The 24,196-nt window shown below is 42.1% G+C and overlaps 1 protein-coding gene across 1 annotated transcript; it reads left to right on the top strand.

The window, feature by feature from the left end:
- The first annotated feature begins 1,887 nt into the window (after positions 1–1,887).
- LOC121433785 (sperm motility kinase X-like) lies at positions 1,888–9,329 on the top strand. The gene is made up of 2 exons (XM_041632359.1): positions 1,888–2,278; positions 7,516–9,329. Exons 1-2 carry the CDS (start codon positions 1,888–1,890, stop codon positions 9,327–9,329), a joined length of 2,205 nt encoding a protein of 734 aa, XP_041488293.1.
- Positions 9,330–24,196: the final 14,867 nt, after the last annotated feature.

Genomic DNA, 24,196 nt, shown 5'->3' with positions numbered 1-24,196 from the left:
GAACTATAATTCTCATTATTGATCTGTTTAGGTTTGGTATATTACACATATTTCGAAATTTGCCTTTTCCTAATAGATAGGTTAGTCATTGATCCTTTTGTCTACTTAAGGTAACATTTTCCTCCTTCTTGATATCAGAGTTTAGTTATAAGTTGATACCATGTACACAGTCTTATAGAATCATATTATACTGGGTTTGATTGATATGCCTGGGAGGCTTGCCTTTCCTGAGGAGAGATGGTGGTTAAGTAAATCTGGGAAAGAGAGGTGAGAGCATAGGGGAAGAGAGGGAAAACTAGGGTCAGAGGGAATATATGAGATAAGAATAAATATTTTACATGACTATTAAAAAAGAAAGATAAAAGTACTAGTAAACTTGAGAAATTTGAATTATCAATATGTTGACATTATTGACTCCTTAACAGCCTTTTTGTTTTATCTTTATGTAGAAAACAGAGAAACCTTGGGACATTGGCTTCAAACATTTTATTTTAACAGGAAACATCACACCTGTTACACCTGCCCTTAAAGAACATGGGTACTTGGTGGGGAGGGGCAGTATAAAATAATGTAAATTGAATAGTCATGTATAAAATTGTTAAAGAATATTAAAAGATGAAAAATTAAAATTTGAAACAAGTTGAAAATGGGCACATGGTTTAAATTATATCATTGATACCACAGATATCTGGAAAATATTTTATCAATAAGTTTGCATGAAAGCAAGTGGCTAACACAGAATGATATTCACATTAAAGACCACTTTTCAGTATCAAAAAGAATGATATCATCATATTCACCAAAGAATCTCAGAGAAAATATAAAATCTTGTAACTGAAAACTAGACAAATTTGATGGCACAGACTGTTAAAGAACTGTTGGTAATGGAAATATTTTTATAAGAAATTTCAATTCTTTCCCTCAGCATAAAGTAGCATTTGTAAATTACATATCATAATTCATACGGTTCGCTCTGATTTAGTTATATCTTCAGGGATGTTGATCCGCAAGTTACTATTTGTAGTCTATAATTTCCTAAGTGACTCTGATTCTATAATTTCCATTGTTCCAGCTAATGGAAAGAAGCAAAATCCTTCCCAAGAATTGTAAAGGAATGGTTTTGTTTTCATAAAATTATTAATAAATTTTGCCTTCAGAAATGTTTACAAAATAGATATATTATCATCTACATAGCAAAATAAAATCTCTGATTAGTAAATAATAAAAATTTTTCCAAATGATTCTTTAGTCATAGCCATTTTATTTTATTGAAATTTATAGAGCTCTACATATTTCTCTGCTCCCCTCTCCCCTTCAACCTTCCCCTCAGGTCCAAAGCCAAGAAAACAAGCCTACAGACCATAATCCCAAAGAACTTTGACAACAATGAGGACACTAAGAGACACTGACATAGATCTAATCTACATGGAAAGTAGAAAGTAGAAAAAGACAAGATCTCATGAGTAAATTGGGAGCAGTTGTAGCCATTTTTGCTGTAACAGCACTGAATGTGGCTAAAGACTTCAACAGTATTTTCTTTTACTTGATCAGTTTTGGTAAGGTTGCATTAAAAAAAAATAAAAAACCGAGAAAAAAACGAGGAAAGTCAGTAAGGAAAAGAGTGGTTTGATATAGTTGTGTTTAGTGCTGCTTTAATTTTAGGCTATTAATGACCAGTGTCGGTATAACAAGGCATGAGTAGTTGACAATGTAACGTTAGAGTTTATACAGCAAAGGCTTTTACATAGACCGAAACACTGCTCTTAAGGAAAGATCTGCATGTACTCAATAGATGGATGCTGGATTTTGAAAAGAGCCTGACTTTTCATTATAGATTATTATTTCTTTGAAGACAAAAATTTCTGGGGTCCTGTTGATCTTGCATTTATGGGTGTTCACAAGACAACAGTGCACCAATATAGCCTGATGATCCTTTCACTAAGGAAAGCCAAGAAAAAGACAGCACAAATCCCACCTTTAGAAACCAAGTCCATTTTCACAACTGAAAGGGAATCCTGGAAAGGAAGAAGTGTGCATGTGATGCTGACCAGCGTCACAACACAAAAGACACAAAAAACAAAGCCTTCTGCTCTAATTCTGTTCTCACAGGACTCCACGTGCAGTCAACGCATTCTCGTGCAACATGCATCACATGATTTCAACCTGGCCAATGAGGGAGTCCTGATTGTCTACCCAATTCGATTGGCTCAGTTCTGTACACGTCACCAATCAGGTTACAGATCAGGCTGCATAGCACGAGCTGAGTGGCTACCAGACAGTTGGTGCTAGTCCTGGAAGGCTGAAGGCCGAGCTTTCACTTCGAGGACACCAGTGGCAGAGGCAGTACCTACAGAGAGTGTATGAAGCCACTCTTGGAGGAAGACTTTCTGATCTACTCCAACAACATCCGGTACAGCCTGATTGACTGTAGTCTTCCAAGAAGACTTTTGCTTTCATGGGACCCACACTGTTCTCTTTGTCAAAGTAACTTTGGGGTGTGGATTTGGCCACTGGCCCTTGTTCCTACTGGTTGATTAATGAGGATCCCAAGCCTGGATTCTGAGCTACCTAGGACTCTGTTCATCACTGCTGTGTCTAAAGAGTCTGTGCCAGCTGAGACACCCAGGTCCCATGACCGTGAACTGCGCCCCACTAACCAATGTCCTCTTATGGGTACTCAGTGGCATGTTTTAGGTTCCCTCAAAATTTACATTTTGAGACTATCATGTCACAAATAACAAAGTCATCTGCATTTGCAGCAGTTTTCTGAAAAATGATTAATTTAATTATTGGAGCTATAGGCCTTGTAAACTGTATCCTCTTCATATATTGACTTGTCGTCTTTTATGTTATAATTGTCTTTCTGTTCTTCAGTAATGAACTGAGCTTGAGCATGAACATAACTGGTTTCATGTGCTGTTGAACTTGCGGGAAAATTTCAAGTACTTTTAATATGAATTCTCATGTCCAAGTATATAGACTGTTGGATTATAATTTCTTATTTTACGTTAAGCAATATTTTCTTCTATTTATTTATTTAGATACATGTGTATTTATCTGTCTGTGCCACAACACACTCTGTTTTTTTTTTAATTGAGAAAAGGAAAACAAAAGTTTCAGCCTCCTCCCAGCCTCCCATTTCCCTCCCCATCCACCCACCCCTCCCCCCACTCCTCTCCCCCTCCCTCTCCAGTCCAAAGAGCAGTCAGGGTTGCCTGTCCTGTGGAAAGTCCAAGGTCCTCCCCCCTCCGTCCATGTCTAGGAAGGTGAACATCCAAACTGTCTAGGCTTCCACAAAGCCAGAACATGAAGTAGGATCAAAACCCCGTGCCATTGTCCTTGGCTTCTCATCAGCCCTCATTGCTCGCCATGTTCAGAGAGTCCGGTTTTCTCCCATGCTTTTTCAGTCATAGTCCAGCTGGCCTTGGTAAGCTCCCAATAGATCAGCCCCACTGTCTAAGTGGGTGGGTGCACCCCTCGTGGTCCTGACTTCCTTGCTCATCTTCTCCCTCCTTCCGCTCCTCATTGGGACCTTGGGAGCTCAGTCCAGTGCTCCAGTGTGGGTCTCTGTCTCTATCTCCATCCATCACCAGATGAAGGTTCTATGGTGATATGCAAGATATTCGTCAGTATTGCTATAGGATAGGGTCATTTCAGGTTCCCTATCCTCAGCTGCCCAAGGAACTACCTGGGGATATCGCCTTGGGCTCCTGGGAGCCACTCTAGGTTCAAGTCTCTTGCCAACCCTAATGTGGCTCCCTTAACTAAGAATTGTGCTTCCCTGCTCTCCGATCCAACCTTCCTTTATCCCAATCATCCTGTTTCCCTAAGTTCCCCCCATCCTCCCCTTCTCACTTTTCTCTCCCCATCTCCCCTAACCCCCATCCCAGTGTGGAATATATACACATTAGAGTACTATGCTGAGGTAAAAAAACAATGACTTCTCGAATTTTTCATGCAAATGGATAGAAATAGAAAACACTATCCTGAGTGAGGTAACCCAGACCCAAAAAGATGAGGATGGGATGTACTCACTCATAATTGGTTTCTAGCCATAAATAATGGTCGCGGAGTCTATAATTGCTGAACCTAAAGAAGTTTAAGAAAGTGAACCCAAGGAAAAACATATAGTTATCCTCTTGGCTATGGGAAGTACACAACACACTCTTATGGAAGTCAGTGTATTATGACAACATGTTGTTTCAAGGGAGAAAAGCTCAAATCGCCTGGTCTTGTAATAGGCTCCTGTAGGCTATGTAGAGCATATTGAAAAGTGTCTTTTCCTTCTTCATCATTGAATAGTTATATAATTCTTTTTGAAAGTCATGTAGAATCCATACGTGAGAGCATTCATACCAGTCTTTTATTTTCTTGAGAATTTATCATTGAATGTCTTATTTGCCATGTATTTTGATCATTTTCCCATTCCCAATTTCCTCCAACACCACCCTATCTTCCCATAACACCTATGGTTATGGTCTTATACACTTTCTATTATATAAAAAACACAAAAACAAAATAAAAATTAAGACCTATAAAATTTACCCCCAAAAGAACAATGCGTCCAAAAGTCTGCCACATTTCTATTGAGTTGATTTTGTGTTTGCCATCAATACCAGGGTATAGGTCCTACCAAGAAAAGTGGTGAAGTTACCCAGTAAGAATCCGTTGGAGGAAACTGGTTCTTCTTGCCATCAGGAAACAAATGCTGATGTTTTCCTGGTCGGGAATGGAACCCTGTTTCCCCTCTTCAGTGACAGAGCCCCCATCTGACTTGAACCTGTATATGCTTGTGCGTATTGCAGCAGTCTCTGTGGGTTCATGTATTCATCAGTTTCATTGTTTTTTTGGAATCATCTATGACCTCTGGCCCTTAGCATCTTCCTTCCACTCTTCTGACTAGCTCTCTGAAACTTGAGGGAAGGTTTTCATGAAGACTTCCAATTAGGACAGCGTATTATGAAACCTCTCACTCCCTCTCCATTGCTGTGAGCCTCGGGGTGAGTGTCATCTCCCATAAGAAAGGGCTTCACTGCTGTGGGGTGTTTGAGACATTGATCTCTTTGTGTAACAATCTGACATCAAAAGTAATTTTGTTCACTGTGTTCCTGTTGCTGAATAATAGTAGGAGGTTTTCCTGTAGCCCATGAACTATCCACTCAGTATCCACTCTTGTCCACGTGAGCAATGTCAGTAATTGTGCCCATCTCCTGGAGGGGTATTAAATCCAATCAAAAAGTGACTGGTTACTGTTATTGTACTCACGCCAATAGTACATCTGTTCATTGTGCTAGTGGGTCACTGTTGTCCTAGGGTTTGGAGCTGCGTGATGCTGATGATTATCTTTCTCCTTCAGTAGAATACAGAGTACTTTTCTGTATCATGAGTGTCAGTCAGAATTGGGGAGGCTTCTAACTGTTGAAGCACCTGCTCTACTGCACCATGTCAGCTGACATCCATGAGTGTTGTATTCACCAATAGGACACAACAGTAATGTTGCTTAATGGCAAGAGTTTTGGCAGTAGGTGTGAGCATCGGGGTTTTCATGAGGCTGACTTTCTGCTATGAAGAAGAACCCAGTCATGTCACTGAACTCAGACGCTTTCCTTGTGATTTTTTTCAAAGAATCTTGAACTATATTCTCATTATTAATCTTCATAGGTTTTTATATGCCATCTTTTGAGATTTAAGAGGTTACATATACTTAGAAATTTGCCATTTGCTCCAGTTTCACAATTCATGGGACCATAGGTTTCCAAAATGCTTCCAAATGAAGGATCAGAGCACCAGGGAGTCAGGGACACCGTGGGTATCCAGCCTACAAAATCAATTGACTGGCACTCATAATTGCCCAAGTCAGGGAGCCTGTGAGACAGGGATCTTTCCTAGATCCTGTGCATATATGTTGTTTTCCATATGCTTGATGTCACTGTGGGATTCCTAACAGTGGGTGACTGTGGCTGCAAATCCTTAGGCCTAATTATGGTGCCTTTTCCTTCATCTAGGTATCTGAGTTCAGTCTTGATAAGATAGTATGTACACAGTTTAATAGAAGAATATTATGGCGTGTTTGGTTGATGTCTCTGGGAAGCCTGCCCTGTTCTGTGGGGAGATCAAGGGACAGAAAACCTGAGGGAAGAGGCAGGAGAGCCTGGAGCAGGGGAGAGAGTGAAACCTGGGTCATAATATAATATATGGGAGAAGAATAAAAACTTCACATTACTGTTAAATAAGGGAACAATAATATTATTAGGAAACTTGAGAAATTTGAATGAGAAATGTGTTGACATTATTGAATCCTAAATAGCCTTTTTGTTATATCTCTACATAGAGAAAAGAGAAATCTTGGGACATTGGCTCCATTATTATGTTTTCAGAAAACATCACACTTTTTACACCTGCCCTCAAAGTAACATTGTCAGATCTTTAAAAAGGAGAAAAATATAATAATGTAAATTCAATAATCATGTATGATATCAAAATTATAAAAATTAAAATCTCAAAAGCAGTCGTAAATGTACAAATAATTTAAAACATGATTGATGCCATAGATTTCTGAAAAATGTTCTATCAATTATGTTTGCATGAAAGCAAGTGACTAATACAGAATAATATTCCACATTATTTAAAGACCACTTTCCATTATTGTATTGACAAGTGTGATATCATTATATTCACCAAACTATCTCAGAGCAAAATATACAATTGGCGAACAGTAAAATAGGTAAATTTAATGTCATAGGGTGATAAGGATTATGTAAGACTCCGGTAATGTAGAATGTTTTACTTAGAAATGGCATTTCCTTTCTCTCAGCATAGGAGCAGATATGCAAATTGTGCCTTACAATTATTTCTACTCCCTCATTTTCGTTGTCTCTGCAGGAATGTTGATTATCTGCTCTCACTTGAACACTTTACTTTCACTACGAATGTTTGCCAAGTGTATATGATTCCATGATTTCATTGTTAAGGTTAAAGAGAACTTAGCAGTGAGAAAAGACTCAAAATTTTTCCTAAAGACTGATTCAGAAATGGTTTGGTTTGCATAGAATTTTTAATTCATTTTCTCTTCAGATATGTTTACAGAATGAATAGGATATCATTTTCATACCAAAATAAAACCCCATGTTAGTTGTCAAAAAAAAAATCTTCCAAATGGTGTTTTAGAAGTAGCCATATTTACTGTAACAAGACCAAAACTTGATTATAAATTTAAACTGAACTTTCTCCTCTTTGATCACTTTTGGTAAGGTTGTTTCTGCTTTGCTTGTTCTTTTCAATAATTAAGCATTTATGTCATTGCAATGTTCACTCTGGTCTATTTCCTTAGGTTTAGTTCTCATCTTCAGTACGTTTCTCAGGATTTCTTTAGAGTTTGGCTTATTCTTATTTTCTGTGACCCAGAAGTTCACTGAAAGGTTGTTCGCATCTGTCACACTTGTGCATGAAGAAACAGAAAGCTAAAAACTTTACCCCTTGACTTACTTCTCATTGTTTTTAATCTGATTTTCTCAGTTGGTGTTGGCATGGAAATTATCAAGAAGCTTTCTAGCAAGACCAGAGAGGAGGAGACCATGCAGCTGAACCTGAATGCCAGCACCTATGAAGATGAGACAATTACAGATCACTATGTCTTACTAAATACCCTCGGCAAAGGGGCCTTTGCTGAGGTGAAGCTGGCTTACCACCGCCTCACAAATATGAAAGTCGCAGTTAAAATCCTTGCGAATGGTGAGGAGAGTGATGGTAATAATCGGAAAGAGCTCAACTTCATGAAAGAATTAGACCACCCGTACATAATAAAGCTCTTCCAAATCATTGACAGCAAAGACCATACCTATATGGTGTTGGAGTTTGCTGCACATGGCGACCTAGTCACGCTCATTGAGGAGGGTGGCCCTCTTCAGCATAAACAGGCCCAACACATCTTCTGCCAGATTGTGTGTGCAGTGCACTACTGCCACGATAATGACATCGCCCACAGGGACATCAAGCTTGATAACATCCTGCTTGATGGCAAAGGAAACATCAAACTCTGTGACTTTGGCATGGCCATCAGAGTCAGCTCTGGGCAGAGATGCAAGGGATTCTGTGGCACTATTGAATACTGTGCTCCAGAGCTATTTTATGACACAGAGTATGATGCAAGGGCAGTTGACATCTGGAGCATGGCAGTGGTTTTATATGCAATGGTGACAGCGAGCTTCCCATTCGAAGCAAGAACCTATCCAGACATGAAGGAGGTGATGCTGAATCCCATATACAACATTCCTTACACACTCTCTCAAAACCGTTTGCTTGTGCACCTCATTGTGCACTTGTTCACTGTGAATCCTGAGCAGAGGCCCACAATATATGACATTAGGCAGCACCAGTGGATCAGAGACAGGGAAGAATTTTGGAAACTCCCATCATCCTCAGAGTCATTCTGTAACAAACCAAATCCCAGCATTGTTCAGGCTATGTGGGGTATGGGCTACCATCCCAAGGCTATTAGTGATTGTCTACGTGAGAAAAAATTCAATAACATCATGGCCACATACCTCATTTTAAACCATGGATCACCTCAGGACCACACTAAATCTATCACTAATTCCTTGCAGGCCTGTGTGGCTGTGTCATCAGCAGATCCTCTCATGTCCCTTCCTCCTAAGAGGAGAGTGAGTGAGCCTACCCTTCCCACCCTCGCCCTGCTGGCTGAACATCAGGGGCATGACAAGAAGTGTTCAAGCAAGCAGTGGAGCAGAAGTCTGAGCATGCCTGCCACCCTGTGCTGCCTGCTGGAGGAAGAAAATCCTCCCCACCCAGTACCCACAAGTCCTTCTGAGGTTACTCCTCTCCTGAGCAAAAGTCTGGCAGTAGGTAGCGTGGTTTGCAATGAGTGGTCCTCAAGAAGCCCAGTCTCTGAGTGCATTTCTTCTGCACAGTGTTTGTCCTGTGAGAAACCCCAGGAAGTGAGCACCCCAAAGAATAGCTCAGATGCTCAGAGTACACCCTCTGTAAGAAAGGAAAGGGAGACACCTCAGGGTATGAGCACCACTGAAATCCATGTCACTCAGAGATCTTCCCTTCAGACAACATCCAAGAACAACTTAAAAGCTGTCCTTCCCAAAGATGTAAGTGCAGCCTCTGCCAGCAGTTTGTCCAAAGGCTGGAAAAGGGTGAAGAAGAGAATTGGGAGTTGTGTGAGATTTCTGTGCTGCTGTCTGCCACTCTCAAGAAAAAGCTATGTTTCTCAGAAGAAAGAGGCACCACTGGAAGGAGAGAGCAGTGCAGGTGCCCACACACAGCTAAATGGGGTGCCCAAGATGCACTTCAGTGTTTATTAATCTATATGATTTCTAATGTCCTTTGCGACCATTGTATGATAGTTAGGGTAGGTAAATTAGGAAATCTTATTTCAAAAGGAATGCTCTAAAACCCCACCACAACATTTACCCTGAAATGTTTAAGCTAAAGTAGACAATAGTTTATGGGAAGTAGAGGCTTTAGAGGCAGTCAGAAGTAGTGTTATCTAAAGGAAGAAAGAATTGTAGAGCATCAGAGGCTTTGAGGGAAGAAAACCAAAAAGACCACGAAGAGTATAGGAAGAAGAGCCAACGAAAAACAGATGATCCAGAAGGATATACGAATCAAGAGTCTGAAGAATATATTTCAAAGTTCTTAAGACTGTGCCTTCCATAGGTCATTATCATCTAATGTACTGAGTCATTGTAGAAGATGAGGTTCTAGTTCTATTGACTGAGATAGCCGAATTGGGAGCAAATTGGGAGCCATGCAGGAAGTCCAGATGACAGAGTGTTGTGTACTCCAACAGAGAAGTCCAGCACCTACCACAGGCTTTTCCACAGACAACCATTATTAAAAGGAGGTATGTCCAATGGCTGGCCTTCAATAGCATCATTCTCTGAGAGCAGCCCTGTGCCAAAATTCTCCCCAAAGATACTCTTGAATTAGAAGACCCAATGTGCTGGTCTTCCATGACATACAATATCAATATTAATTCATCTGTCTTTCCCTTCAAGGTCAAGGCCAAGAGAGATTTTTTTTTTCCCACACTGGACAGAAGTGAGTCTCCTCCTCCCTCCCTTCCCCTCCCTATGTTGTGTTTGCAGGCAGCCTGTATCCATTTCCCTCTTTTCACGGGAGACACACCCACTGCATGCTGGTTCAGTCTAGCTGTTGGTGAAGGGGCCATTACTTATGGCCCCTTCAACAGGAAAGTGACAGCAAGCAGAAAGGAAATGGTTACCACTATATAGAAGGAATTCTGGAATGTTGCTCCAGTTTGCAAGGTGGGTATTGTTTGATTGTCCTGATCCTGGGGAACAGTGAACACACAACTCAGTCTGCAGTCTTGGAACTCCTTTTTGGTTAGATCCCACATCACGGGTCAGAGGGTCAGACCTGGAAAGAATCTCGTGACTGTAGATTAGAAGCATTCTGCTAGGATCCTCTTGTGAAAGTTGCATTGGTGTTGTCATGGACAGCTTCTATACAGAAGCAATGATGTAATGAAGAGTATCCACTCAGAAGGGACTGAATACCAGGGCTTATCTGTGAGTCTCATGGCTGAAGGCAACCCTGAGACCACTAATTTTCATCCTGTTGTATTAGAGAGGTATCTGTGATGTGTTTTATCCTTGACACTGATCCACAGAAAGATAAGCGTGAGGCTGCCAGAGTCAACTGTTTTCAACTCCAGGGACATGGTCATTAAGCTCAAGATGCAGAGGAAACAAGGTAAGAGGACAGACAACAGGGTCATGGATTCAGAGTGATCTTGATATAAACTGGGGCAAGTAGCTCATCTTTCCCCTCTGCCCCTAGCTGTTATGGAGGAGCAGTTTGTGTATAACGGGTGAACATCATCTTACCCCTGTATGGAAGAAAAATCACTGCAACTGGCAAGATGCTTAGTCTGTACTGGGTTGAAGAACCATGAGAACAAGAGTACAAACCGTCTTGCAAGGAAAACCAGACTGGAGTGACAGGCCTTCTTGTTTATGTGGCCATACCTGCTCTGTATCAGTGGGTGATTACTAAGGCAAGTATCATTTGTGATATACTTTACTGAATGCAGTGCATGGGAAAGGAGACTTGGGTGTTGTAGCCAGGTCAGTGAAACCAAGGAGATACAACCAATGAGAATCATGGGATCCAGACTCACATGGCAGACTCTCTACAAGGGCAAATCTCAGAATGATCAGTTGTGGTGTTTATTTTGACATTTGCCTTTGGACTAACGAGGACTTTCCCTGATACTAAAGCAAGTATCTATCTTTAGCAATTTATCTGAGAGAACAAAAGTCAGGTGAGTTCTAGACCCCCACTTCCATCACTTCCCTCCTTTACCACCTCCCTGTTAGATGAAGCAGGGGCAGGGTCCATGATTACCAGCCACTTGTAGGAGGAACTCCACACGCTTCATCCCAAAGCTGTCCACGGGTGTCCTCCTCATAAAGCACAAGACTGAGTCCTTAGATGCTCTTCTGGACATATTTGGTTGGCACAATGATTAAGTACACCCACCGGCTACTTGACACAGCTGTGATGAGCAGTTTGGTACAGGTGGGTCACATGGAGTTTCCCAAGTCAACTCCAGGTGTCTTATTGGTCACCCTTTCTCTCCTATTATCTGCAGATTCTTTGGGACATCATCTTTTGTGGAAGCTCATTTTCACCAAGTATGTATCCTGTCTAATGTAGACAAGAGGACGTGAGATGAGGTGCAGGAAGCAGAGTGCCTATGTTTAGACATGCTGGTGGGAAAATGCTTTTCCTCCTTTGTTTCCAGAGCCTGATTCCTGAAAAGTTGCAGGGCTGTAATGAGGAATTATTCCCTGCCTTCTGCTGTCCCTGACGCACCTTCATGATGTTGGCCTAGGGAATGTCACCTTGGACGACAATGAGCATTATATTTGCCTCTTTAGTCCCTGAATTTCATAAAGTAAACCTGCCATTATCTGCCAAGACCACAGATCGTGTGCCTGTGGATGTGGAACTCTCAGCCAGTTTTCTCATTGATTTGCAATATTCCATCTCTTGTAGGTGCCTGGCCACATCCTGAATCGTGTCCCCAAAGGATTCCTAACCTGAGGACTTGCACACTCAACACTGGTGTCAGCAATGAAAAAGGTCGTCTCTGAGTTCAGGAAAACTCAGAAGTTCTACACAGCTTCAGGAGGACATTCTGTGCAGGGCAGTGAGATGGCTCATGTTCCAGCATCCAACTTCAGAACCTGCTCCAATTCTCATCAAGATCTGAGGATAACAGAAGGATCCCCTAGGAAAGCCATCCAATGTATGTTACCTTTAAATCTCCAGCGTAGATTCATGCTGTGTGTTTTTGGATAGTGTAAAAATGTCACCTATGCCTCTCTTTCCTCAGAGATGACCCTGGAAAACTACCTGAGCAGAGAAAGAACATGCCACTACAGAGCCTTGGGACACACGAGTGCATGTGTGCACAGCCTCTAAACTGGAGTTCCTGAAAAGGGCAGTGTTCTTGGACCTTCTCTGTCAGGCCACCAGTCACATGATGATGGTACACTTGATGTCAGTCACTTATACTGAGAAAATACACAAACAACAAATACCAAAATACCAAAGTAGATTTCCTGCTGAATTTATACCAGTTGGCAAATGGAACATTTATTTTTTATCCAAAGAAGTATAAACACTCAGAGACCCCTGTTTCTCCACTCTTGTCACTGTTGTTAAGCTGACAGATTGTTTCTCAGATAGACTAGAAATTGAAAATCTGGTACCCAAGCACCGAAACATCCAAACTGGGTCTAATCCTAAAAGTGATGGCAGAGGACAGGAGCGACTCATCCAGACCCTGCACTTCTGGTTCCAGCCCTTCACACAAAGCCCCAGAGATCCACAGAGTTGGACAAAGAAGAAACAGAGATGGAAACATGGATTCAAACACAAATCCCAGCAAGAGACCCACCTACATCACATCAGCAGATTTTATCAGGCCACCTTTGGAAATCAAGGCAGAGAAAATGATCTGTCCACAAAAGTCTGTAAATATGCAAAAGTAAACAATAAGGAACCCATTAGAAAACTGAACACAAATTCAATTACTACAGCTGACCCCCATGCAAACACTACAAAATTCACATAAGAGATGCAGAAGAGATCCACATAAGTTTCAGCCTCTTAAGGAAGAAGACAGAGACAGCACAGAAGATAAACTCTGGCCACACGAGCTTTAATGACATTAGCCAAGAAAATACAAAAGCTGAAGCATGGCTGAGGGAGACTGTATCGTAGGATATCTAGAGAAAGCCTGGACACTGTTGTCACAGCCCAGCAGACAACAAATACCTGTTCTACGATAAGATGATGGTTCAGTGCTATGCAGCAGGAAGGAGTGTCCAGGCTGATAACTAGATGTGTACTGCTCACCACTCTTACACCCATGGGACCCTCAACGTTACTGTGTGAAGATATGATAAGGAAGCAGAATGAAGACTCTCCAAAGCTGGGGGCTCATTTCCCCCTCTGACAGTCAACTGTACTCTTCACTCTCAAACACCCCAGCCCAGGAGAAGAGGGATGCTGAGCATAGCACAGATGTAAGACTTGCTTGAGCTCATGAGTCTCCATGCTGCTGCTGGAGGCCAGAGAGCCTAGCATTGCACACTCCCCAGCACTGCTCCACTCTCAATGCTAAATGCCAACCCATGCAGACCACACCACCCTTGCTGCCTCACAATGAATACATGGAGCCAGGCTGTGCTGACAACCACATATATCCCAAAAGAGCTATCTGTCAGACCCTGATGGACATTCGCAGCCACAATCCATATATCCATTTAGATATCATCCCTTACCTGACACTTTTCTTACCCATACACTCATATATTGTCACCCATATCCATTACTATGGCAGTTCAGGATGTCCCTTCCCCCAATAACTCCCACACCAGTAGTAGTAAAGATCCTATACAAATGTCCCCTCCCATATGCTGTGCTAAACAGCATTGCTAGTAATTGACACTGCTTGACATTGCCTGCCTGCCACCATCTCAATGCCTTGGGTGGTATTAGAACCAGCTTAATACCAGCTCTCAAACTGCCCTATGTGAATTCTTTCATATCTGGCCTTGCAGGACCCCAACCATGAAGCCCTAAACATACTGTATATCAAATTCAACTAGAACATGCTCCCACCACACCTTCAAATCAGTTTTTAGTGCTACTAGACAAAAAGTGCACCCCCTTGTCACTTGGTCAGAGAGTTTCCTGCATAGTTTTCACGTATCATGAAGGTGATGATAACTTCCAATTCATTGTGGACTACAGGGTAGTTTAGTTTGCAGCAGTGAAAGCGGAGGGAATGGTTAGGAGTTCTTCAGGGACTGAAATCAAGCAGCACACTTTGAACATGGAATACAGAGAAGGCACATAAACAGGCTTGATATATAGCAGTGTGTGTAGGATATATAGACCAACAGGACCTGATACCTAGAAATTCAAGTGTATTCCATTCTCCCTTGCAAAATCCACACACAATTCTAGGTTTGTGTCAGTGGTAAGCTTCTGCTAACTGCAATACTACATATACTAATTTGTGAATCCCTGCTGCACACCACCATGTTTCCCAACACACACTGCTCAGTATGAGCCCAAGGGGATCGTTCCCCACACCTGACACCAGTCAGCATACAGCAAGATCAGGCCAAGCTGTGTGTCTCTTGTTTTCAGGAACTTTTGTTCCTATATCCTCTTCTGTCTTTCTCTCTGTCTCTGCCTCTCTGTCTGTCTCTCTCTTTCTCTCTCCTGCATGCGTTTGTGTGTCTAATTTGGATATTCAGGACTGGGGACCCAGCCGGCCCTTAATCTATTTGTGTGTGTGTGGATTTGGCTATAGGGGAGGCTATAACTAGCTGAATCTGGTATCTATCCATGTATATAAAAGGCTTTGCCTATGGAGGGGAAAGTGACAGGAACTGACAGCATGTCTGTCCACATCACTGCACTTACACGGACATTTTCTTGTGTTAAGATTCCCCTGTGCCAACATTCTTACTAGATAAAAGAACATACTACACACACAAACACAAAAACATGCAAAATATGATATGCTATGATCAGTTCCTGCCTTTTTTGCCTCTAAAGTCAAAGCTTCACACACACATACATGGATACAGATCAGATTAAGTTAGTTATATCCTCTGCTACATCCAAATCCAACACACATGCAAAGAGATTCAGGACCTGTTGTTTTCGCAATTCTGAAGAGCCAAGTTACACACACAAACACATGTTGGAGAGAGGGAGAGAGAGAGAGAGAGAGAGAGAGAGAGAAAGAAAGAGAGGTGGGAGAGGAGAGGACAGGAGTGGAGAGGGGAGGAGAGGGGGGAGAGGAGAAGAGAAGGGAGAGGAGGGGAGGGAAGAGAGGAGAGCAGAGGACAGAAGAGAAGAGAAGAGATGAGAGGGGACTGGAGGAGAGGAGAGAAGAGAAGAGAGGAAGAGATGATATGAGAAGATAGGGGAGGAGAGGAAAGTGAAATGGAGGGGAGAAAAGAGGAGAAGAAAGAAGAGGGGAGGGGAGGAGAGGGTAGATGTAGAAAAGGAGAGGAGAGGGGAGGAGGGGGGGAAAGGAGAGGGGGGAGAGGAGGGAGATATGAGTGGAGTAGAGGGGAGGAGTTCAAAGGAGAGGGGTGGGGACAAGAGAAGAGGAGAGGAGAGTTCAGGGAAGGGGAAGAGAAAGGAGAGGGGAATGGAGGAGTGAAGGAGAGGAGAGGTGGATAGAGAGGAAGAGAAGAGTGGAGGAGAGGAGAGGGGAGGAGAGGGGGAGAGAGGAGAGGAGGAGAGGAGAGGGGAGTAGAAAGGAGGGGAGAAGAGGAGAGGGGATAGAGGGGGAGAGAGGAGTGGAGGAGAGGAGAGGGGAATAGAAAGGAGGGGAGAAGAGGAGAGGGGATAGAGGGGGAGAGAGGAGTAGAGGAGAGGAGAGGGGAATAGAAAGGAGGGGAGAAGAGGAGAGGGGATAGAGGGGAAGAGAGGAGTGGAGGAGGGGAGAGGGGAATAGAAAGGAAGAGAGAAGAGGAGAGGGGATAGAGGGGAGGAGAAAAGAGGAGAGAAGGGAAACAAAAGAACCTTGAAACAATAGAAAAAGATCTTAGTGTCAGACTCTGTTGGTAAGCCCTCACCCATAGTCAAGGCCCCCCAGACATACACTAGATCCTGATGTCTGGTTCTGCTACATTTACCATTTCCTTAAAACTAAAGTCTTCCACGCAGGCTAAGTTTCATGCCGTCCAAGATCTGCCAACTCGTACATCCACCACCACCCAATACATGGTTTGGAACAAGATAATTCTCAGAGTCCCTTCTTCTATGGCCACTGACACAGTAGACAAATGGGTGGTGATAGGTAATGTGAGTTTTTTTTCCTATGTAACAACTAAAGCACACATCACCACAATAGATGCACCACAGATGTGTGTGTGCGCACACACACACACACACACACACACACACAAACGCACAGAAACAGAGGCACTTGCATGCATGTACGCACACACACATGCATGAAAACACCAGCACATCAGATTCTTCACGTTAACCCCTTACACAGAAATCTTGTATACACATTAATCTTACATAGTTTAGTATTCTCTCTCTCTCTCTCTCTCTCTCTCTCTCTCTCTCTCTCTCTCACACACACACACACACACATATAAACACAGACACTTCTATGCATACAAATACACATAAATGAATACACCAGTCCATATCAAGCACTTCATGATATCCCCTCACAGAGAAATCTTACATACACATAAGTCTTACAGAAATCAGTAAGTGGCTATTCTAAGTATCTCCTACCCTACACTGAAAGTCAGCTATGGCTGAATATTAGTTCCTGAAAAGTGCACTCGAAAATACAACCAAGCTGAAGGTATAAAGCTGTAAGAATAAACACAGGGCTATATGCCATGGCCTCTTTGTTTCTTCCTGCCATATATCCAAAGCCCCACATATTGGAACTCAATCTCTCTCTCTCTCTCTCTCTCTCTCTCTCTCTCTCTCTCTCTCTCTCTCTCTCTGCAGACACAACACACACACATACATACACACAGAAACACATACAGACATACACATCCACACAGATCTCATTATCTCCTCCTGTGAGGTACCACTTCTCATAAACACAAATCACACACATAACCTGGAATCAAGACCAGCTAGGTTTTCCCTGCCTGCCTTATATAGAAGTGTCTTACACACTTCAGTTCTCTAATTCTGTTAGGTACACTTTTCTTATAGTGAAAATTCAACATACACATACAAGTCTTTGTATCTAGTCCTAGGAAATAACCCTTCCCTATAACCAAAGTCACACCTGATCACAACTAGGTGTTCCACCCTGCTCCATATCTCCATATTCATACAAGGCACATGTCTGGTTCTGTTATCTATCTATTGTCTTACAGGTAAATCTCCACCTACACACACACATGGTTTCATAGCAAGTCCTGCATGGTTCACCCTCCCCTACATCCAAGTGACTGGTGCCCTCATGCATCACTTTACGTATAAAAAAAGCTTATCATATGGAGATGTATTCAGGTCCAGCTAGTGTCGGGTTAGCTACAGTATAATGCACATACATGAGCACACACTCACACACACACAGAGCATGCACATATAAGGTGTCTTATTTTGCAAATAGTCCTCCCATATAGCAGTACACTAGATATACATACATATAAACAAAGACATACACACATACAAGCATACACACATCCACACAGATGGTTATGTGTCAGGGTATAATAGGTATCCCGTTCCTTACAGCTAACGACCCACACTCAGGCTTATGTTTCCAGTCCTGCTAGCTTCCCCTATATCAATATCCCAAACCAAAGACAAAATTCTTAATACTTCACTTTCTCTCTCTCTCTCTCACACACACACATGCACGCGCGCGCGCGCACACACACACACACACACACACACGTACCACAAGTCTAGGATTCATAGGCAAAGAATCACAAATATCTGCATGTCTATGTGTCTGGCTCTTTGTATCAATCGATTCATCCCTGCATGTAAAGCTGCCTAAAATGTGGCTACTTGTAATCCCTACTGGATTCAAACTCACCCACAACTCCTACCTCAGACCACAGCTTGATGAGAATTTTCAAATGTATCTTCCAAACTAACCAAAGTCCCACCAAGGTATTGAGATGCTGGTCTCCCTGTGTTCCCACTCCTATGCCACAGCCTGTGAAAAAAACATGGCTGTAATGGACTGAGCTCCCAAGGTCCCAGTGAGGAGCAGAAGGAGAGAGAACAGGAGCAAGGAAGTCAGGACCGCGAGGGGTGCGACCACCCACTGAGATGGTGGGACAGATCTATTGGGAGCTCACCAAGGCCAGATGGACTGGGACTGAAAAAGCATGGGATAAAACCGGACTCTCTGAATATGGTGGACAATGAGGGCTGCTGAGAAGCCAAGGACAATGGCACTGGGTTTTGATCCTACTGCATGTACTGGTTTTGTGTGAGCCTAGCCTGTTTGGATGCTCACCTTCCTAGACCTGGATAGAGGGGGGAGGAACTTGGACTGCCCACAGGGCAGGGAACCCTGATTGCTCTTTGGACTGGAGAGGGAGGGGGAAGGCAGTGGGGTGTGGGGAGTGGGGGGAGGGGGAGGGAAAAGGGAGGCGGGGAGGAGGCAGAAATTTTTAATTCAAAAAAATAAAATGCTAAGTTCTTCTCAAAAAAACATGGCTGATTTAACAACTACCACATATGTCCACCCACACATCCAAAGCCCTACAAATACATACATAGTTTGGATTCAGCTCCTACTAAATATCCCTACCACTATAGCAAAATCTTACTTACACATATAGATCAAATTATACAGCCACCCCAGGTAGCTTCTCCCGTCTCTTCTTCAATTTTTAATACTCACAATTGACGAACAGAAGCTAAGAACAGTCTATACAAAGAACTTTCAGCATTTGTCTCTCTGCATCTTGACTCACTCATTATAATCTATTCCCAGTCTATGCAGCTTCCTAGGAAGATGGCTCACTAACAAAAACGTCAATATGTTGAGAATCTGAAAGTAGGCTTGCAAATTTGAAGTTGGTGACCAGTCACAGGACTCATTTTCCTGTTGAATCATGTGGGAAACCCCAATACCCTGGGTGACTTAACCCCTTCATAATGGTCTGAAGTAGTATAAGTCAACTGAGCAATGCATGAAGAGCAGACAGTAGCCAGATTTGTCTGTTTTCTGCCTCAGCTCCTGCTTGAGTTCATGCCCAAACTTCCCTAAGTGACAGACGTTGATCAGAATATATAAATTCTTTCTTCCCCATATTGTTTTTGTCATGATGTCTATCAGCAATAGAAAACATAGTAGGTGAATGTCCCAAGAGCATCCTCAATCTTAGGATCTTATTGCTGCCAACTCCTGAGTGCTAGGATAAAGGTATATACCACAACTCCACGTGAATAGCATTTCAAAGATGAGATGTCGGCCGAGTGATGGTGGCACACGCTTTTAATCCCAGCACTCGGGAGGCAGAGGCAGGCGGATCTCTGTGAGTTCGAGTCCAGCCTGGTCTACAAAGGGAGTTCCAAGACATGCTCCAAAGCTACAGAGAAAACCTGTCTCAAAAAACCAAAAAAAGAAAAAAAGAAAAAGAAAAACAAATTATCCAGCCTTGCTAGGTAGCTCTTCACCTCCATGTTTTTACTTGCATCTGAAGAATGGAAGCTAAGAACAATATATGTAAAGAACTTTCAGCATTTCTCTTTCTTGATCTGGACTCACTCACCCAACATAAACTCCTCCTAATCCATGCTTTTTCCTAGGAAGGTGGCTCACTAACAAAGAGGGTTAATGTGCTGAGCATCTGAAAGTAGGCTTGTGTCTTTGCAGTGGATGACCAGTTAAAGGACACATTTTCATTTCTAATATGGGAGATCCCAGTCCACTGTGAGAGACTCCACTCCTTCAAGACAGTCCTTAGTTGTATAACAAAGTTGAGTAATCCCTAAAGAGCAAGGCAGTAGCCAAATTTGCTCTTTTCTGCCTCAGCTCCTGTTTGAGTTATGATAAAACTTCCCTGAGTGACAGACATTGATCAGAACATGTAAGCCAAATAAACTCTTTCTTCCCCACATTGTTTTTGTCATGATGTCAATCAGCAAGAGAACACATAGTAGGTCAGTATCCCAAGAGCATCCTCAATCTTAGGATCTTATTGTTGCCACCTCCTGAGTGTTGGGATGAAGGTATATACTACAGTACTAACTAGAATAGAACTTTGAAGATGAGATAGATCCATGGAGACAATAAATCAGTCTGTAGGCAAATAGAATCCTGCTATCAGGATATTATTAAGGAAACTGATCATAGAAAGTATTTACAAGAAGATGAACTTGAGAGACTTTAGAGAAAAGAACTAGTTTCAGGTTGCACAGGAATACTGAGGAAATGTACAAAATGTATCCAGGTTGAGGACTAGTTCACACAGTGTATGAAGCTGCGAATTTTAGGGGGCATATTCGATCTACTCGAGAAAATCCAGGTACAGCCTGATTGACTGCTTTCTTCCAGGACCATTTTCCTTTTATGGGAGCCAAAATGTTATCTCTGTGTGTCAAAACCTCTTTCGAGTGGGGAATAGGCCACTCGACTTTTTTTTCTACTACCAGGCTAATCAGGAGCCCGTGTCTGGTTTCTGAGCCACCTAGTACTCTGTTCATCACTCTTTTGTCTAGAGTCTGTGCTTGCTGTGAAATGCAGGCCTCTTCCAAGAACACTGTGGACCATTCTAGGTTGACTAAAGTCCTCTTCCATGTCCTCAGTAGCCTGTCTTATGTTCCCTCAAAATTTACATTTTGAGAGTCGCATGTCACACATAATAATGTCATCTTTATTTGCAGTAGTTACTTTTTGGGAAAATACTTAAATTTTATTATGGAAGCTATGGGCTTTTTAACCTCTATCTTCTTCATATGGTTTATTTGTCAACTTTTTTGTTAGAATTGCCTCTCTGTTCTTGAGTAATGAACTCAGTTTGAACATGAACATGGCCTTCTTCATGCGTTATTGAACTTGCTGGAAAATTTGGATTTCTCTCAATAAGGATTGTACATAAACTGTTGATTTACATTTTCTGTTTATTATACATTTAAAGATATTTTGTTTTATTTATTTATTTATTTTCATGTGTGTGTATTAATCTTTCTGTGCCACAGCACGCACACATATATATGATATATATATATATATATATATATATATATATATATATATATATATATGAAAGAGGAAAACTTGTGGGTCAAAGTCAGTGCTGTTTTTTTTGATTATGTGAGATAAAGGGAAGAAAGCTCAAGTCATCATGTCTGTTGTAGGCTCCTGCATGCTGTGTAGAACATGTTGGAAAGGGTCTCTTTCCTTTCTCCTTATTGAATAATTGGATCAATATTAGTGTTAACTCTTTTGAAAAGTCGGGTAGACTCCATACATGAATACATTCATGCTAGTTGTTCATTTTATTGACAGTTCATCATCGAAAATCTCATGTACAATATATTTTTATCATATTTCCCATTACACAATTCCCCCTGAACCCTCCCTTCTTCCCCTCCCATCTAGAGTCATTCACTCTTTCTACTAAAAAAATCAAAAGATAAAATAAGCAATTGAGACCTATAAAAAGTTCCACCCACAAAGTAAAAGAACCCACAGTCTGCCACATTTTTATTGAGTTTATTTTATGTTTGTCAGTGTTTCCCGTACATAGTGCTACCAAGAGGAATGGTTAAGATACATAGTGAGAATCCATTGAAAGAAACTATTTCTTCCTTTGACAACAGGAAAGGATTACAGATGTGTCCTTGCTTGGGGATGGAACCCTATTTTCACTTACCTTTTTCAATGAGCGAACACCCATCTGACTTGAACCTGTATATGCTTGTATGCATTGCTGCAGTCTCTGTGGGTTCATGTTCATCAGTTTTCTTGTTTGCTTGGAATCATCTATACCTCTGGCCCTTAGTATCTTTCTGCATCCTTTTCTGACTAGCTCTCTGAAACTTGAGGGAAAGTTTTCATGAAGCCTTCATACATGGACTGAGTATCACAAAACCTCACACACCCTCTACATTGTTTGCAAATGTCTGTGTTAATTCTGTCTCCCACAAAAACAGGGTTCACTGTGTGGGTTGTTTGAGACATTGATCTCTTTGTGTAGTAGTCTGTCATCAAAAGTAATTTTGTTCACTGTATCCCTGTAGCAGAAATATAGTCACAAGTTTTCTCATAGCCCATGACCTATCCACAGAGTTTCTTCTTCAGATGAGCAGTATCAGTAATGGTGTCTATCTCCTGGAGTGGCCTTAAATCCAATCAAAAGTGGCGGATTATTGCCACAGTGTGTGTACCACTATTACATCAGTCCATTTTGCAAGTGGGACCCTGTTGTCCTTAAGTTACAGCTGGGTTGTTGATGACTATCTTTCTCCTTCAGCAAAACAGTGAGTACACATCTATATCATGAATATCAGTCAGTAGGGGTGAAGCTTCATGAATGTATGACAGCAATAGTACATGGCAATAAAGTTGCATATTAGCAATAGAGTTGGCAGTAGAGGTGAGAATTGGGGCTTTCATAGGGGCCCATTTTCTTTTTTTCTTTTTTTTTTAATTTATTTATTTATTAGAGATTTCTGTCTCTTCCCCACCACCGCCTCCCATTTGACTCCCCCTCCCCCAAAAAAGTCACCCTCCCTCATCAGCCCAAAGAGCAATCAGGGTTCCCTGCCCTGTGGGAAGTCCAAGGACCACACACCTCCATCCAGGTTTAGTAAGGTGGGCATCCAAACTGCCTAGGCTCCCACAAAGCCAGTACGTACAGTAGGATCAAAAACCCATTGCCATTGTTCTTGAGTTCTCAGTAGTCCTCATTGTCTGCTATGTTCAGCAAGTCCGGATTTATCCCATGCTTTTTCAGACCCAGGCCAGCTGGCCTTGGCGAATTCCCGATAGAACATCCCCATTGTCTCAGTGTGTGGGTGTACCCCTCGCGGTCCTGAGTTCCTTGCTCGTGCTCCCTCTCCTTCTGCTCCTGATTTGGACCTTGAGATTTCTGTCCGATGCTCCAATGTGGGTCTCTGTCTCTGTCTCCTTTCATTGCCTGATGAAGGTTAATATTCAGGAGGATGCCTATATGTTTGTCTTTGGATTCACCTTCTTATTTAGCTTCTATAGGATCGCGAATTATAAGCTCAATGTCCTTTATTTATGGCTAGAAACCAAATATGAGTGAGTACATCCCATGTTCCTCTTTTTGGGTCTGGCTTACCTCACTCAGGATAGTGTTTTCTATTTCTTCCATTTGTACACAAAATTCAAGAAGTCCTTGTTTTTTACTGCTGAGTAATACTCTAATATGTATATATTCCATACTTTCTTCATCCATTCTTCCATTGAAGGGCATCTAGGTCGTTTCCAGGTTCTGGCTATTACAAACAATGCTGCTATGAACATAGTTGAGCATATACTTTTGTTGTATGATAGGGCCTCTCTTGGGTATATTTCCAAGAGTGGTATTGCTGGGTCCAGGGGCAAGTTGATCCCGAATTTCCTGATAAACCGCCACACTGCTTTCCAAAGTGGTTGCACAAGTTTGCATTCCCACCAGCAATGGATGAGTGTACCCCTTTCTCCACAGCCTCTCCAGCAAAGGCTATCCTTGGTGTTTTTGATTTTAGCAATTCTGACAGGTGTAAGATTGTATCTTAAAGTTGTCTTGATTTGCATTTCCCTGATCGCTAAGGAAGTTGAGCATGACCTTAAGTGTCTTTTTGCCATTTGAACTTCTTCTGTTGAGAATTCTCTGTTCAGCTCAGTGCCCCATTTTATAATTGGGTTGATTAGCCTTTTGCGGTCTAGTTTCTTGAGTTCTTCATATATTTTGGAGATCAGACCTTTGTCAGTTGCGGGGTTGGTGAAGATCCTCTCCCAGTCAGTGGGTTGCCTTTTTGTCTTAGTGACAGTGTCCTTTGCTTTACAGAAGCTTCTCAGTCTCAAATCCATTTGGACTTCAGTTTTGTGCATGGTGATAGATATGGATCTATTTTCATTCTTCTACAGATTGACATCCAGTTTTGCCAGCACAATTTGTTGAAGATGCTCTCT

Source organism: Microtus oregoni, unplaced genomic scaffold (assembly GCF_018167655.1).
Source record: "Microtus oregoni isolate MIOR12 unplaced genomic scaffold, Mior012 000041F_ref0000270, whole genome shotgun sequence".
Taxonomy (NCBI): Eukaryota; Metazoa; Chordata; class Mammalia; order Rodentia; family Cricetidae; genus Microtus; species Microtus oregoni.
The sequence above is the reverse complement of the archived record's forward strand: the minus strand, read 5'-3'. Positions and strand labels throughout refer to the sequence as shown.

What these genes read in the sequence shown, in the direction of transcription:
- LOC121433785 (XM_041632359.1), top strand. Translation starts at nt 1,888, where the DNA reads ATGGGTGTTCACAAGACAACAGTGCACCAATATAGCCTGATGATCCTT. An exon ending in AGCTGAGTGGCTACCAGACA is followed by an intron (nt 2,279 to 7,515) that starts GTTGGTGCTAGT and finishes TGATTTTCTCAG; the next exon opens with TTGGTGTTGGCATGGAAATT.